This window comes from Physella acuta, unplaced genomic scaffold (genome assembly GCF_028476545.2).
Source record: "Physella acuta isolate Inbredline_101_S28 unplaced genomic scaffold, ASM2847654v3 ptg000919l, whole genome shotgun sequence".
Lineage (NCBI taxonomy): Eukaryota > Metazoa > Mollusca > Gastropoda > Physidae > Physella > Physella acuta.
The window spans coordinates 42,963-59,981 of NW_026732436.1; the positions used below are offsets into that span (position 1 = coordinate 42,963).

General features: G+C 46.6%; 2 protein-coding genes and 1 non-coding gene across 5 annotated transcripts in view; 1 reads left to right on the forward strand and 2 right to left on the reverse strand.

The window, feature by feature from the left end:
• The window catches only part of LOC131953398 (protein Wnt-16), a gene marked incomplete at its 5' end in the record, with an annotated part of 52,448 nt that extends 37,795 nt beyond the window's left edge, over positions 1-14,653 (forward strand). The window contains 3 exon segments of one of the 3 annotated variants that reach the window (XM_059316559.1): positions 7,500-9,470; positions 9,590-9,804; positions 9,859-10,039. In XM_059316559.1, the coding sequence (XP_059172542.1) occupies positions 7,500-7,964 (465 nt within the window). 3 annotated transcript variants of the gene reach the window in all.
• Positions 6,589-6,670, reverse strand: Trnal-aag (transfer RNA leucine (anticodon AAG)). The gene has a single exon. It is a non-coding gene; the product is annotated as a tRNA-Leu (tRNA).
• Positions 9,207-13,979, reverse strand: LOC131953391 (uncharacterized). The gene is made up of 3 exons (XM_059316545.1): positions 13,971-13,979; positions 9,844-10,227; positions 9,207-9,575 (listed from the first exon to the last, which is right to left on the reverse strand). Exons 1-3 carry the CDS (start codon positions 13,977-13,979, stop codon positions 9,207-9,209), a joined length of 762 nt encoding a protein of 253 aa, XP_059172528.1.
• Positions 14,654-17,019: the final 2,366 nt, after the last annotated feature.

Consider the following 17,019-nt stretch of genomic DNA (forward strand, 5'->3'; position numbering starts at 1 on the left):
GTATTTGTATTGACATCACCACATGATTGTGCGACTCTGAACCATAAGATTGGTGCGGCTGACAAAAAGTATCCGTTTATTTAACCCAGGGCAGTAAACCCCCCTTCTGCCCCCCACCCTACCCCATATCGTTTTCCTAGTCGTGTAGATTATGTTTAGGAAACGTCCACAGGAAAATATGAGAAATGTGTAGGTCTGTAACACTGTGTGTTTGTGTGTGTGTAAAGAAATTCAACATCAAACATTTCACTGTTAGGGCCATCAGATATTTCACTTTTAGGGCCATCATATATTTCACTGTTAGGGCCATCAGATATTTCACTGTTAGGGCCATCAGATATTTCACTGTTAGGGCCATCAGATATTTCACTGTTAGGGCCGTCAGATATTTCACTGTTAGGGCCATCAGATATTTCACTGTTAGGGCCATCAGATATTTCACTGTTAGGGCCATCAGATATTTCACTGTTAGGGCCATCAGATATTTCACTGTTACGTCCATCAGATATTTCACTGTTAGGGCCATCAGATATTTCACTGTTAGGGCCATCAGATATTTCACTGTTAGGGCCATCAGATACTTCACTGTTAGGGCCATCAGATATTTCACTGTTTGGGCCACTAAAAATGTAACTGTTTTGGCTTAAAAGACGTTGAAGATGGCCACCACACCCATAGCAGGGCCACCAGACCTCTATCAGGGCCACCACCCCTCTATCAGGGCCACCACACCTCTAGCAGGGCCACCAGACCTCTAGCAGGGCCACCACCCCTCTAGCAGGGCCACCACCCTTCTAGCAGGGCCACCAGACCTCTAGCAGGGCCACCACACCTCTAGCCGGGCCACCACACCTCTAGACGTTGAAGATGGCCACCACACCCATAGCAGGGCCACCAGACCTCTATCAGGGCCACCACCCCTCTATCAGGGCCACCAGACCTCTAGCAGGGCAACCAGACCTCTAGCAGGGCCACCAGACCTCTAGCAGGGCCACCAGACCTCTAGTAGGGCCACCACCCCTCTAGCAGGGCCACCACACCCATAGCAGGGCCACCACACCCATAGCAGGGCCACCAGACCTCTAGCAGGGCCACCAGACCTCTAGCAGGGCTACCACACCTCTAGCAGGGCCACCACACCTCTAGCAGGGCCACCAGACCAGGGCCACCAGACCAGGGCCACCAGACCTCTAGCAGGGCCACCACACCTCTAGCAGGGCCACCACACCTCTAGCAGGTCCACCAGACCTCTAGCAGGGCCACCAGACCTCTAGCAGGTCCACCACCCCTCTAGCAGGGCCACCAGACCTCTAGCAGGGCCACCAGACCTCTAGCAGGGCCACCAGACCAGGGCCACCACACCTCTAGCAGGGCCACCACACCTCTAGCAGGGCCACCACACCTCTAGCAGGGCCACCACACCTCTAGCAGGGCCACCAGACCTCTAGCAGGGCCACCACACCTCTAGCAGGGCCACCAGACCAGGGCCACCAGACCAGGGCCACCACACCTCTAGCAGGGCCACCACACCTCTAGCAGGGCGACCAGACCTCTAGCAGGGCCACCACACCTCTAGCAGGGCCACCACACCTCTAGCAGGGTCACCAGACCTCTATCAGGGCCACCAGACCTCTAGCAGGGCCACCACACCTCTAGCAGGGCCACCAGACCTCTAGCAGGGCCACCAGACCAGGGCCACCACACCTCTAGCAGGGCCACCACACCTCTAGCAGGGCCACCAGACCTCTAGCAGGGCCACCAGACCTCTAGCAGGGCCACCACACCTCTAGCAGGGCCACCAGACCTCTAGCAGGGCCACCAGACCTCTAGCAGGGCCACCACACCTCTAGCAGGGCCACCACACCTCTAGCCGGGCCACCACACCTCTAGACGTTGAAGATGGCCACCACACCCATAGCAGGGCCACCAGACCTCTATCAGGGCCACCACCCCTCTATCAGGGCCACCAGACCTCTAGCAGGGCAACCAGACCTCTAGCAGGGCCACCAGACCTCTAGCAGGGCCACCAGACCTCTAGTAGGGCCACCACCCCTCTAGCAGGGCCACCACACCCATAGCAGGGCCACCACACCCATAGCAGGGCCACCAGACCTCTAGCAGGGCCACCAGACCTCTAGCAGGGCTACCACACCTCTAGCAGGGCCACCACACCTCTAGCAGGGCCACCAGACCAGGGCCACCAGACCAGGGCCACCAGACCTCTAGCAGGGCCACCACACCTCTAGCAGGGCCACCACACCTCTAGCAGGTCCACCAGACCTCTAGCAGGGCCACCAGACCTCTAGCAGGTCCACCACCCCTCTAGCAGGGCCACCAGACCTCTAGCAGGGCCACCAGACCTCTAGCAGGGCCACCAGACCAGGGCCACCACACCTCTAGCAGGGCCACCACACCTCTAGCAGGGCCACCACACCTCTAGCAGGGCCACCACACCTCTAGCAGGGCCACCAGACCTCTAGCAGGGCCACCACACCTCTAGCAGGGCCACCAGACCAGGGCCACCAGACCAGGGCCACCACACCTCTAGCAGGGCCACCACACCTCTAGCAGGGCCACCAGACCTCTAGCAGGGCCACCACACCTCTAGCAGGGCCACCACACCTCTAGCAGGGTCACCAGACCTCTATCAGGGCCACCAGACCTCTAGCAGGGCCACCACACCTCTAGCAGGGCCACCAGACCTCTAGCAGGGCCACCAGACCAGGGCCACCACACCTCTAGCAGGGCCACCACACCTCTAGCAGGGCCACCAGACCTCTAGCAGGGCCACCAGACCTCTAGCAGGGCCACCACACCTCTAGCAGGGCCACCAGACCTCTAGCAGGGCCACCAGACCTCTAGCAGGGCCACCACACCTCTAGCAGGGCCACCACACCTCTAGCAGGGCCACCAGACCAGGGCCACCACACCTTTAGCAGGGCCACCACACCTCTAGCAGGGCCACCAGACCAGGGCCACCAGACCAGGGCCACCACACCTTTAGCAGGGCCACCACACCTCTAGCAGGGCCACCAGACCAGGGCCACCAGACCAGGGCCACCACACCTTTAGCAGGGCCACCACACCTCTAGCAGGGCCACCAGACCAGGGCCACCACCCCTCTATCAGGAAGGCGCCTATTCTGTTTGAAACCAACGGCATGTTCACCTTAATGGTCCCATTCAGCGTCGCCTAATTCAGCGCCAACCTTCAGATCGCGACTCCCCATTCAAGCGTGGCGACGATCTCCCCCCTCTCGCCGTTGACTTGTTTCACCAGAGCTAGAAAAAAAAAACACGGTTCTATTACCAGTCATTAAAGCGATACACAGGCTCCCGTCAGCTCCAGTGTAATACCCGCGGCCTAATTGAGGCCCCGTCCCCCGCACACACACAATGCCTCGGTTCGTCAACCCCCCCCCCCCCCACCCGGGCCTGGCACGGTACGTCGTCCCCCCCCCCCCCCCCGCCCCAAATAAAGGGGAAATATTGTGTGCTGGTGCCGGAAAGAAACAGTTAGCTCCCCTTGTAATTAATGCTAGGCACATGTCCGCGATCAAAGGGAGCGAAGGCGCCGCAGTTTAGTTGGGGGGGGGGGGGGGCTAGTCACATTACTTTTTGTGGGTTATAGGGGCAAGTCACATTCCTTTTGGTGGGTTACAGGGGCTAGTCACATTCCTTTTGGGGGGTTACAGGGGCTAGTCACATTCCTTTTGGTGGGTTCTAGGGGCTAGTCACATTCCTTTTGGTGGGTTACAGGGGCTAGTCACATTCCTTTTGGTGGGTTACAGGGGCTAGTCACATTCCTTTTGGTGGGTTACAGGGGCTAGTCACATTCCTTTTGGGGGGTTACAGGGGCTAGTCACATTCCTTTTGGTGGGCCCTAGGGTTAATCACATTCCTTTTGGTGGGTTCAAAGGGTGATTTCGCCATCACCCTTGCCTGTCTAACTATCAGTTCGCTATCGCCCCTATATTGACACCATAAAAGATTTTCACCAACTAAGTACCCTAGCCTTCCCATCCCACACCACCTACCCCTCCCCCATCCTCCAATCACCACATCCTTCACGGCAACAGCATCAGAATCTTCTCGCGACATTTTCTAAACTTCCCGGGTCTAGTGAAAGCTGTTCACAGCTCTCAATAAAGTTTCTGTAGTCCGCACCTCTCTGGCAAGATGTTATCGAGGAGAAAGTTTGGTGGGCTGCTTATTGTTATCGTGAGGATATTTTTACACAATAAGGCAGATAAAAAAAAAACTGCAACATTGAGTCGCATTCTTTAGTGTCAAAAAGTACTATCATCGTCCTGCTACCGAAGTCTCAGTGTGTGTGTGTGGGGGGGGGGGTGAGGGAGGGGGGCTTTTCTCACGTTTGATTGGTTTGTACCCATCACGTGATGTCTTCTGCTTGAGTCTACCCTTGAATGACCCAAATAAAACGTCCCCCATGTCCTGTTTAGCACTTTGAGCGGTTCCGTGTCCTAAACTATCCTCGACTATCACCGCGATTATCCCGTTGTTAAAGATTTGATGGCCAACGTTTGGACGCTGGCCGTGGCTTAGTGCTGGGGCCGTCTGGGCAGGGCCATCACGACACGCTTGGTTGGATTTATGACGCCTTCGTCGTTCGGCCCTGGGGGAGCCGCAGATCCACAGGCCGGACATAAAGACAACACTTCTCGCGGCATAGACGTCAGCGGAGATCTGCGATATTTCCGTGATGGGGGAGGTCGTTAACTGGTCGTTTGACCATCAACACTTAGAGATGGCTGGAATTGTTGTAGCTGCCATGAATTGCTAGAGATCCCCTGGAATAGTTATAATTACCCGTGAATAGTTATAGGTGGCCATTCCGGTTTGTACTCAGTCAACTGATAGTGGCCGGCCTTGAATATTTGATTTGGCCGTGGTCGAATTTTATCGTCTGTTTGTGGCTTTGAAGCCTTGTAGTTAAGACGTTTTACTTTTGTTTACATTTTGCTTTACTAATTGAACACTGCCCACTACGAACATGACCCACAACGAACACGACCCAGGCAGTGTTTCTTCCAGACTTTCTCGGGGGGGGGGGGGGGCTAAAATTTCCTGGGAGGGCGGACACTTTTAAAAGTATATTTTTTCTATATAAATTCCATTTCGTTTGGGGGGGGGGATCTTTCTTCGAGGGAGGGGGGGGGAGACGGAGCCCCGCCGAAGAGATACCTGGAAGAAACTCTGGACCCACAAACGAACACGCCCCACAACGAACACGACCCAATGAAAGTGACGTATAATCCCAAAAACATAGAATACCTTATCAGTTGTAGCAAATAACGAACTGTTCATGGAAGAAAATGACAGCCTATAATTTTTTTTCTCGCTCTTGTGAAATGTAATCATTTGAGTTTTGTATTCGCCGGGACCACAGACTTTGTTTGCTGATACCTTAGTTAACATTTCAAATTTTTTCCCTCCACTTTTCTCGTGTGTGAAGTGTACACAACTCATCCCCTTGACCTTTCGCAACTCAGGAAAAATGAACTCGTCTCAAAAGACCTGCTTACTTCCCTTGATTGTGTTTTTGTCTGTTTTGGTGTTTGTACTTCAGCTGTTCAGGGAAGGGTGGGGCGAAAGTGGGTATAGGGGTGGGGCGAAAGTACGTTGGAAGTGGGGGCAGGGGTGGGGTGAAAGTAGGGATGGGGTGGAAAATGGGGGTGGAGAAACAAGATAGCAAATTTTGTAACTAGGGACCTGCAGTACCAAATTGTTACGACACGCAAACAATTAGGGTGTTTACGGTAGAAAATACTGCCATCTGTTACCATCAGCTGTCTAGATATGCCCTACTAGGTTGGATTTAGATTTTCAACTGTCAAATTCTCACATACAAATGAACATAAACCAAATACCCCGAACATGTCAAATTCTCACATACAAATTAACATAAACCAAATACCCCGAACATGTCAAATTCTCACATACAAATTAACATAAACCAAATACCCCGAACATGTCCAATTGTCACATACAAGTTGACAGTAATAAAAAGGGGTAGTGTCAGTACCCTCACAAAGACAGGTACATTGGACGTTTCGACCCAAGGTCTTCGTCAGCGCACAATAGTGTGGTAAGAGACTAGGAAAAAAAGATACACAGTAACATAATTCTGGACTTGACAGTAAAAACACGTCTAAATGCCACGATACCAAAATGTAAAGACGCGTGTTAAAGGACGCTTGAACAACGTAAATGGGTTGGGGGGGCGGGGGGGGGGGGGGGATGGGGGGGGGGGTGAACCTCTACCCCGAACAGCAAATTTTAGATGAACACAACAACAAAAGTTGATGAAAGACAGAAAGACAATTCTAACTTGGTAACGTAAAAATTGATGCGGTGTTTCGCGTAGTTCTTTACTTAATTCTAATTTTGACTATTTAAAAAAAAAAAATCAATGTTGCCCAAGTTCTAGTGTATAGTCATTAGAGATACGCTAATCTGATTAAGGTTTTTTTTTTATTTCATGTACCTTTTATTTGATTAGGTATTTTTGTTCACTGTTTTTGAATTGTACAGCCATAAAATACTCATCAAACTTTTAAAAATATAGTGGCAGCGGTGGGATTCGAACCCACGCCCCCGAAGAGACTGGTGCCTTAAACCAGCGCCTTAGACCGCTCGGCCACGCTACCTACACTACAGTGCGGTTGCCTTCAGTACATGTATCGTTAGCATATGTAAATAAAAAAATATAAACAGCTTGTTAGATAGTACAATGCAGACGTACGTTAATGACGTTACCGTTATTGCCAGACGGATTTTTGCCCCCCCCCCCCCCCAACAGGGATTCTCAACATTTTGTGCCGGTCCTTTTTGCGATGTTAAATCTGATGTCGCATCCAGAGGAACAAACACGCCTTAATCACAACATTCTTTAACTACTCTTCTTTGTTTTTAAATGTAGAATAAACCTAACCAAAATATTTGTCTGAAAATATATTGGTTCTAGAAGAGTCTCATTACCTGCATAACTTCACCCGACGGTAAAACTTACAATCTTTAAGCCAAGCTCGGGGGAACCACTGATTCAGTTATTTCAGTGCAGTTGTGTTGAGATTTAAAGCCATTTTTTTGTTCCTTAGCTGTGGTTGTCAATTTAAAATAAACCACCGCCTAGAAGAAGATGGAGTTTTTGTTTTGAGGCAGAGTTAGTCGCCCTGTTGGGGTAGGCCACCTAGGGATACATGTAGGGGGTGGGGGTGGGTGGAGGATAGGGGTAGGATAAATCCATTCATCCTCCCCCCCCCCCAACCTAGACGTCACTAAAGCCCCACACACCCAACCAGACACGAGCAGTATTTTGGCTTAGAAGTGTTGGATTCTTAATAAAATAATAGTAAACGCACCATACTGTATAATATGTAGACAAACTAGTTTCGTTGTTCCTATTATAAAATATGTCATTAGCCTATATCATAAAGTTTTATATAAACATGGTAACATTTTTAAAACCTTTTTCAGGTTGTGGAGAAGTTGATGTCCAAGAAATGTCGATGTCACGGCGTTTCCGGTTCCTGCGCAGTGAAGACGTGCTGGCGGGGACTTCCGGCATTCAAAGACATTGGCCAGTCGCTCAAGTCCTTCTACGAGACCTCGGTCCGGCTGGCTGGACGCTCCAAGCAGAAGCTCCGCCGTAAGGAGAAGTCGAAGCGTCGGGTGCCGATCAGCACTGAGGAGCTGGTGTACCTGAGCAAGTCCCCCAACTACTGCAAGCACAACCCCACCCGCGGGATCCTGGGCACCACGGGGAGGGTGTGCAACCGCACGTCCGAGGGCCCGGAGGGGTGCAACCTGCTGTGCTGCGGCAGGGGCTACAACACGCAGGTGGTGAAACACGTGGAGCGGTGCCACTGCAAGTTCCACTACTGCTGCTACGTCGAGTGCAAGAGTTGCGCCACCATGGTGGACATCCACACCTGTAAATAAACCCCTCCCCCCACCCCCGACATGGTCCATCGGCCACAGCATTGTTATCACTACCCACAATTCCTCTACCACACGGACCAATCAACGGATTGCATGGGCGTGGTGAAACGAAGTCCCATGTCAACACACTTCTCGTCAAGTTTCGTCGTTGTGCAACTCTGATCTGATATTATTTGGCAATAACCATTTTATTTTCACTAATCCATTGAAGTCGTGCACATGTTCTCACAACAAACTACCAGCGAACTGTGAGGGGAGACAATTTACAATAGCATCATCTTCCTTGTGCAAAGCATCAAACCGAAAGTGAACCTCATCACCAACACGTCATCCAAGAACTCTTCAATGGTTTTTTTTTACTGCTCAAAACAAAAGAGCTCATATCTTATTTTAAACTGCTAGTTTCTTCTTCCATAGTATAAGATTTCTACATCATGTGTTCAACTGATTTACTAAATGAATGAGGTATTGAAATAGGTTGCCATTTTCGGACTATACGTATTATTTCTATTTTTATCACGTATTTGTGAGATAGACCGCGAAGTCTGTGTTCGAAACTTAAAATCTTGATGTTAATATACAATTTGTCAACTCAACTCAGGCTTAACTTTATTTCGAAAATATTATTTCCCCACTACATTGTATTACATTTAGCATTTTATTTATTAAGTGTAGAAACTACCTATGTCGTGTACGATCTTCTCACATAGAGATACAGTTCTATACATTAAGAAGAACTCGTTCTAAAATCTTATAAATGAACTAGTCTGCTACTGGCTTTCATTCATTAAAACGTTTAACAGTTGGTCATAATTAGCAATCAGGATTAACTGTTAACATTAAGCAATAGCTGTAGTTCCCATTAGTAGAGCCATTAGACATGGGTGATTGTGGGCCCTTTCATTAAGCAGGTAGTCAGTTAATGAGCCTTATCATTGACCAGATAGTGGGCCCCGATAGTGGGCCCTATCATTGAGCAGGTAGTGGGCCTATCATTGAGCAGGTAGTGGTCCCTATCACTGTGCAGATAGTGGACCCTATGATTGAGCAGGTAGTGGGCCCTATCATAGAGCAGGTAGTGGGCCCTATCACTGAGCAGGTAGTGGGCCCTATCACTAGCAGGTAGTGGGCCCTATCACTGAGCAGGTTGTGGGCCCTATCATTGAGCAGGTAGTGGGCCCTATCATTGAGCAGGTAGTGGGCCCTATCATTGACCAGATAGTGGGCCCTATCACTGAGCAGTTAGTGGGCCCTATCATTGACCAGATAGTGGGCCCTATGATTGAGCAGGTAGTGGGCCCTATCACTGAGCAGGTAGTGGGCCCTATCATAGAGCAGGTAGTGGGCCCTATCACTGAGCAGGTAGTGGGCCCTATCATTGAGCAGGTAGTGGGCCCTATCATAGAGCAGGTAGTGGGCCCTAACACTGAGCAGGTAGTGGGCCCTATCATTGAGCAGGTAGTGGGCCCTATCATAGAGCAGGTAGTGGGCCCTATCACTGAGCAGGTAGTGGGCCCTATCATTGAGCAGGTAGTGGGCCCTATCATAGAGCAGGTAGTGGGCCCTATCACTGAGCAGGTAGTGGGCCCTATCATTGAGCAGGTAGTGGGCCTATCATTGAGCAGGTAGTGGGCCCTATCACTAGCAGGTAGTGGGCCCTATCACTGAGCAGGTTGTGGGCCCTATCATTGAGCAGGTAGTGGGCCCTATCATTGAGCAGGTAGTGGGCCCTATCATTGACCAGATAGTGGGCCCTATCACTGAGCAGTTAGTGGGCCCTATCATTGACCAGATAGTGGGCCCTATGATTGAGCAGGTAGTGGGCCCTATCACTGAGCAGGTAGTGAGGTAGTGGGGCCTGTCACTGAGCATAGTGGACCCTATCATTGAGCAGGTAGTGGGCCCTATCATAGAGCAGGTAGTGGGCCCTATCACTGAGCAGGTAGTGGGCCCTATCATTGAGCAGGTAGTGGGCCCTATCATAGAGCAGGTAGTGGGCCCTATCACTGAGCAGGTAGTGGGCCCTATCATTAAGCAGGTAGTGGGCCCTATCATTGAGCAGGTAGTGGGCCCTATCATTGAGCAGGTAGTGGGCCCTATCACTGAGCAGGTAGTGGGCCCTATCATTGAGCAGGTAGTGGGCCCTATCATTGAGCAGGTAGTGGGCCCTATCATTGAGCAGGTAGTGGGCCCTATCATTGAGCAGGTAGTGGGCCCTATCATTGAGCAGGTAGTGGGCCCTATCATTTAGCAGGTAGTGGGCCTATCATTGAGCGGGTAGTGGGCCCTATCATTGAGCATGTAGTGGGCCCTATCACTGAGCAGGTTGTGGGCCCTATCACTGAGCAGGTAGTGGGCCTATCACTGAGCAGGCAGTGAGGTAGTGGGCCCTATCATTAAGCAGGTAGTGGGCCTATCACTAGCAGGTAGTGGGCCCTATCACTGAGCAGGTAGTGGGCCTATCACTAGCAGGTAGTGGGCCCTATCATTGAGCAGGTAGTGGGCCTATCACTGAGCAGGCAGTGAGGTAGTGGGCCCTATCATTAAGCAGGTAGTGGGCCTATCACTAGCAGGTAGTGGGCCCTATCACTGAGCAGGTAGTGGGCCTATCACTAGCAGGTAGTGGGCCCTATCACTGAGCAGGTAGTGGGCCCTATCATTGAGCAGATAGTGGGCCCTATCACTAGCAGGTAGTGGGCCCTATCATTGAGCAGGTAGTGGGCCCTTTCATTAAGCAGGTAGTGGGCCCTATCATTGAGCAGATAGTGGGCCCTATCATTAAGCAGGGAGTGAGGTAGTGGGCCCTATCACTGAGCAGATAGTGGGCCCTATCACTAGCAGGTAGTGGCCCTATCACTAGCAGGTAGTGGGCCCCATCATTGAGCAGGTAGTGGGCCCTATCACTAGCAGGTAGTGGGCCCTATCACTAGCAGGTAGTGGGCCCTATCACTAGCAGGTAGTGGGCCCTATCACTAGCAGGTAGTGGGCCCTATCATTGAGCAGGTAGTGGGCCCTATCATTGAGCAGATAGTGGGCCCTAACACTAGCAGGTAGTGGGCCCTATCATTAGCAGGTAGTGGGCCCTAACACTAGCAGGTAGTGGGCCCTAACACTAGCAGGTAGTGGGCCCTATCGTTGAGCAGGTAGTGGGCCCTATCATGGAGCAGGTAGTGGGCCCTATCACTAGCAGGTAGTGGGCCCTATCATTGAGCAGGTAGTGGGCCCTATCATGGAGCAGGTAGTGGGCCCTATCACTAGCAGGTAGTGGGCCCTATCGTTGAGCAGGTAGTGGGCCCTATCATGGAGCAGGTAGTGGGCCCTATCACTAGCAGGTAGTGGGCCCTATCGTTGAGCAGGTAGTGGGCCCTATCATGGAGCAGGTAGTGGGCCCTATCATTAGCAGGTAGTGGGCCCTAACACTAGCAGGTAGTGGGCCCTATCACTAGCAGGTAGTGGGCCCTATCATGGAGCAGGTAGTGGGCCCTATAATTGAGCAGATAGTCAGTTAATGAGCCCTATCATTGAGCAGGTAGTTGCTACCTTACACACGAGGCAGAAATTCGGATTCTCGCTTCATTATCATTTTAATTGAATTTATTTAATGTGTTTAATTATTTAATTTAATCATTGCCCCCACCTCTACCCTACTATAAACTCCCCCAACCGCCACCCCTGTAAAATATCTACAGTGTATTTTTCTCCCCATCTTTATATACGGCCATGTAACTCAAGAAATCCTCCCATTTAATTCCCATCTCCGCAAATCTTTATTGTCTTTATATCACATCAACCTGAACAATTCACTTTCCTGTATAAGCCCCTCCCTTTATTGTTTTAAAATGGCTTCCGATTAGGCTCCGCCCTTCAGCCATTCTAGTTGTACATTTGATGATTTCCACTGTTGTTTAATGACGCTATTTATTTATGTTGGTCAACACGTACTGCCAACTTGGTGGTTCATTCACACTTCATTCAACAGAAAAATTACAACATGCAAGTTAACGGCCAGTTTGATTTCCTGATTATTTTAAAGGTTATTGATTTCCTGATTATTTTAAAGGTTACTGATTTCCTGATTATTATTAAAAGGTTATTGATTTCCTGATTATTTTAAAGGTTATTGATTTCCGTGATAAATTTTGTTCAGAACTATTTTGTTTTGCTCATGGGTTGAATTTGATGTTTATTTATGAGCTATGTGGTCAAGGTGCATGTGTCTTGGTTAACTTTCTGTGGTAAACAAATAAGCAGTAAAGGTAAACAATGGTAAACTAATATCTCCGGGGTGAAGTTATCACATCAACTGGTGTTAGGTTTACAATCAAACTTTAATTTCTATGACGTAGCAAGGTAGGCGGACCAAGTTATCACCCGTATAAATTAGTAGGAGGCTAGTATATATATATATAAATAAATAAATATATATATATATATATATATATATATATATATATTCTATCTAGGTTCGCCACAACGCTGAAATGTTATACTTTGCCATTGCTCAAGAGTCGAGGAAAATCGGTCAGCTTTTAAATCCAAACAGTAGTATTGTAATTTATTTGCTTTGCTAATGTAAACTTGTTTTGTTTTGATGAATCTGTGTATAATTGATGGAAATGTAAAGTGTAACGCCGTGTGTAATCAATTAATCCATTAATTATTTATCAATGTATTTCTCTAAAAAACAAAAAGAAACCTTGGAACGGTTTTTTTTTTTATGTTTGAATTTTTTTTTTTTAAAAAGAAAAAATTTTTTGTGACTATATTTGTTATATTAGTCAAATGTGAATGTAATTGTAATAATCGGTAAACGTTATTACATGTGCATCTGTAACTTTCATTACATGTGTAACGACATCTAACTTGATTACATGTGGAACTAGATTAACAAGGATTGTAGGATCTATTGCATTTGTGACGTGAGTGAGGTTTATCGAAAAAATAAAACATTGAGTAGACCAGAACTTCTTTAAACTTAAACTGTAAAGCTTGCCAGTCTTCCACGACCATTCTTGACGTACAATGTCAAAATCTCGAGATAAATAATTCACTCGTCTTCCTACAATAAAACATTGAGTAGACCAGAACTTCTTTAAACTTAAACTGTAAAACTTGCCAGTCTTCCACGACCATTCTTGACGTACAATGTTGTCAAAATCTCGAGATAAATAATTCACTCGTCTTCCTACAATATTGTCAACTTTGCGGTTCCAACATATTGGAGCGCCAAATATTCTTACCAATTTCACTTCAACCTCAGCTCACAAACTACAAAAAAAAAACAGTATTTTAAGGACTGGTTAGTTGTTTTTTTTAAACTGACATTAATTAGCGCAGTAATGACTGTAACTGACCACAGTTATGGCATACCCCTCTTCTAATTGGCTGTTTAATCCCGATCACGTGACATCAAATGGCAAACATTTTTTAAAGTTTCTCGCAGAATCAAGAGAGTTTTAAAATTTCATGTGGAGTTCGGAGATTCCCTTTGTATAAACACGAGTATTTAAAATTCTCGACAAGTTCAATAAATATTACATTATTAAAAGATTTAATTTTTAATTTTTTTACATATTTTCTTGCATCCAACGGTGATATGTCTTTGGTACGCCCCCTACTGATAGTGCCGTTCAGTGTAGGTGTAGTGGTCTTAGTGGGCTCATTTTGTTAATTCAGTTAGTTCACTTTACACTAAGTCCTGGTCCTTGAGGTCTCCTGGTTCAGTTCACATGAATCTGAGGCCACTTGGTTCATATGAATCTGAGGCCATTTGGTTCATATGATTCTTAAACTCTCTAAGGACATTTGGTTCAGTTCACATGAATCTGAAACTCTCTAAGGACATTTGGTTCAGTTCACATGAATCTGAAACTCTATGGGGCCACTGGTTCAGTTCACATGAATCTGAAACTCTCTAAGGCAATTTGGGTTCAGTTCACATGAATCTGAAACTCTACGAGGCCACTAGGTTCGCCGAGCTTTATGACGTCATAAACCTGTAGTTACCTGAACCATTTTTTACTGCGGGGGTGGGGAACGAGTTGGGCAGTAATTTTCCAAAAAAAATTAATTAATGCTGAGCTAAGAGGCAGCCCTAGAAGAGCTCTGGAGTGTGTGCTCTCAGCGAGATTATATTTTTTAAATGTTGGGGGGGGGGGGGGGGGTAAATTATTTTAAGTAATATACCGAGGTCTAGCTTCCATGTTAGATATTTTAATCACTCCCTTAGTTTGTTTACAGTTCAGAATAGACTGACATACCCACAAATGCGATTATCTGAAGTGTATAACTGTGATGAAATTTGATTTCAATGAATCAAATGTATCAAACCTGTTAAAATTGTGGCCAATTTGTGTTACCAGAAACCAGCAGTATCACGTGTTGTGGGTGAACCAATCGTTTGACAGCGTCGTCTGTGTTAGCTGTAGAATTTATTGTTTCGTGTAGGAGTTTAGACCAGATTTTTAGTGTGATTGTTGTTATTATAAGTAATACAAGAACAAGCATTTTAATTTAATCCGCTTTTTTTAACTGACAAAACTTCTTACACAGCATACAATGTCCAGAATTGCAATATAAAATGTATAGCAAGTTGTATTTCTATTCTAATATTATTTCTTATGAGATTTGTACAAAGCAATAATACATTACGTAGTTTTGTTTAGACTAAAGTGTTTTTTATTTCGTTATTTACTGGGTTGTTTTTTTATAATTTTTTTAAAAATCTAAAGCTGAATGTATGGTCGTATGTTTGTGCGAAAGTGTGTGTTTGTTATGATCAAAGACCATTAAATTCTGGGCTGGATTCATCTTCTTGAATGATTCACCAGTCCGCATCATCTCCACTTTTTTATGGCGCATATCTCACAGCGCCTCGTTTTAATTCTCCAGTGAGATGGAGGTTGGCGCGCGGAGTGTATGAGATCAAAGTTCTGGTTTATGGTTTACCCATCTACCTCGCGGAATGGTTACTGACGTGGGCAAGTTTTTTCCCGACCAGAACAATCATCAAAACTTGCAAATAAACTATAATAAAAAATGTTCTAAAGCAGGGAATTTTTTTTTTTAATTGAGTAGATTATGTGCATACATACAGTATATATATATATATATATATATATATATATATATATATATATATATATATATATATATATATATGTGTGTGTGTGTGTGTGTGTGTGTGCACAGGAAGTGGAAATAGACATTCACCAAATAATGTACGTGGGGGTCGGCGTGGTCGAATCGGTAAAGCTTATGTTTACTACACCGAAAAGTCTCGAGTTCGAACTTCTAGGAGAGACAACTCCAAAATCAAAAAACTGCTGCTGCTAAAAAGAAGAGCAGGCTGAAATCGGAGTCATCCAGTGTTTCTTCCAGACTTTTTTCTCCGAAGAGATGCCTGGAAGAAACTCTGGAGTAATCGGCCTAAATGGCGCATAACCAGTTGACACGTAATACTTAATTGTGTTGGAGAACATCTCTTCCAACACTAAAATTAAGAACGCAGAAGAAGAAGAATGTATGTGGATATGACACTGATATAACTTAAATAGGACGATTTATCTGTGTCCATAAAGAGGCATACGGTTACTGTATGAGCGGATACATCCAATCAAAATGAGAAGTTCATCACTAGGGTACAACCACGTGACCAGACTTCTACACCAGGTTCAAACTCTGCTCCTACTACTTACTGCAGTAGGGAGGGGGGTGGGTACATGCCTTGAGGGTGGGCCACCCACTCCCCAACCTTTTGATGTTTGTTTTTTTAATTTTAAAAAAAATTGTGTAATTTAATTTTTTTTTAAAGCAAAAGTTGTTCTGTTTTTATCGGGAGTGAAAGCACGCAGCAAGCGCCCCCAAACCCATCTGCTGGAGCCGCCTTAGATCATATACGAACTCAGAAGTGATAATTTTACCTCCTACGCTGAAAATTCTCGACTGAGATGTAGGGGAAGGGAGGTAAGAGGACATAAAAATTTCACTGTGACTTCAGTCGACTTTTTGTTGTTGTTTTTTTTTTTCCATTTCTTTTTGGCGTTAAAAAAAACTAACCACCGTGTTCCATCATGAACAGGTAAGTTAACGCACCAAGGAACACACCTTTAACGTGATACAGGTAACACACCTCGAACGTGATATAGGTAACGAACCATGAACGTGACACTGGTAACACATCTTTAACGAGACACAGGTAACACACCTTGAACGTGATACAGGTAACACACCTTTAACGTGACACAAGTAACACACCTTTAACGTGATACATGTAACACACATTGAACGTGACACACGTAGCACGCCTTTAACGTGACACAGGTAACACATTGAACGTGACACAGGTAACACACCTTGAACGTGACACGGGTAACACACCTTGAACGTGATACGGGTAACACACATTGAACGTGATACAGGTAACACACCTTTAACGTGACACAAGTAACACACATTTAACGTGATACATGTAACACACATTGAACGTGACACAGGTAACACACCTTTAACGTGACACAGGTAACACACCAGGAAAAACACCTTTCACGAGATGCAGGTAAAATAATTTTTCAGGAAAAAGAATAAAGCGGGAGGAACTTGGAGGTGACAGACGATTTCAAGTGGGGTTCAAAGGTCGGAATGTGTATAAAAACAGCTCACCTCACAAGCATAAATAGCGCTTGCTTGAAATGTGGAGATAGTTCACACCTTTCCACACCGGCGTGCATACTGAACAAACTACAGGTCTGAAATAAACATCTTATTATTATTTTCTCACTGCAAGAAATACATGAAGAACTTAATCACAATTTGCCATAGTGTAGTGTAGTGTTCCGCGCAATTTGACTTGTCTATAGTTGTCTACCATATGACCCGACCCTGGACCTTACCTTATCATTATGACCCAACCATGGACCTTACCTTACCGTTTGACCCGACTATGGACCTTACCTTACCATATGACCCGACCATGGGCAGTAGCCTACCATCTCACCCATGTTCAGCATAGAAATAAAATTCAGGTAAAAAGCGAGCCAAATGGCACATGAGGTAG

What these genes read in the sequence shown, in the direction of transcription:
- LOC131953391 (XM_059316545.1), bottom strand. An exon ending in ACTACCTGCTCAATGATAGG is followed by an intron (nt 9,576 to 9,843) that starts GTCCACTATGCT and finishes GCTCAATGATAG; the next exon opens with GCCCACTACCTGCTCAATGA.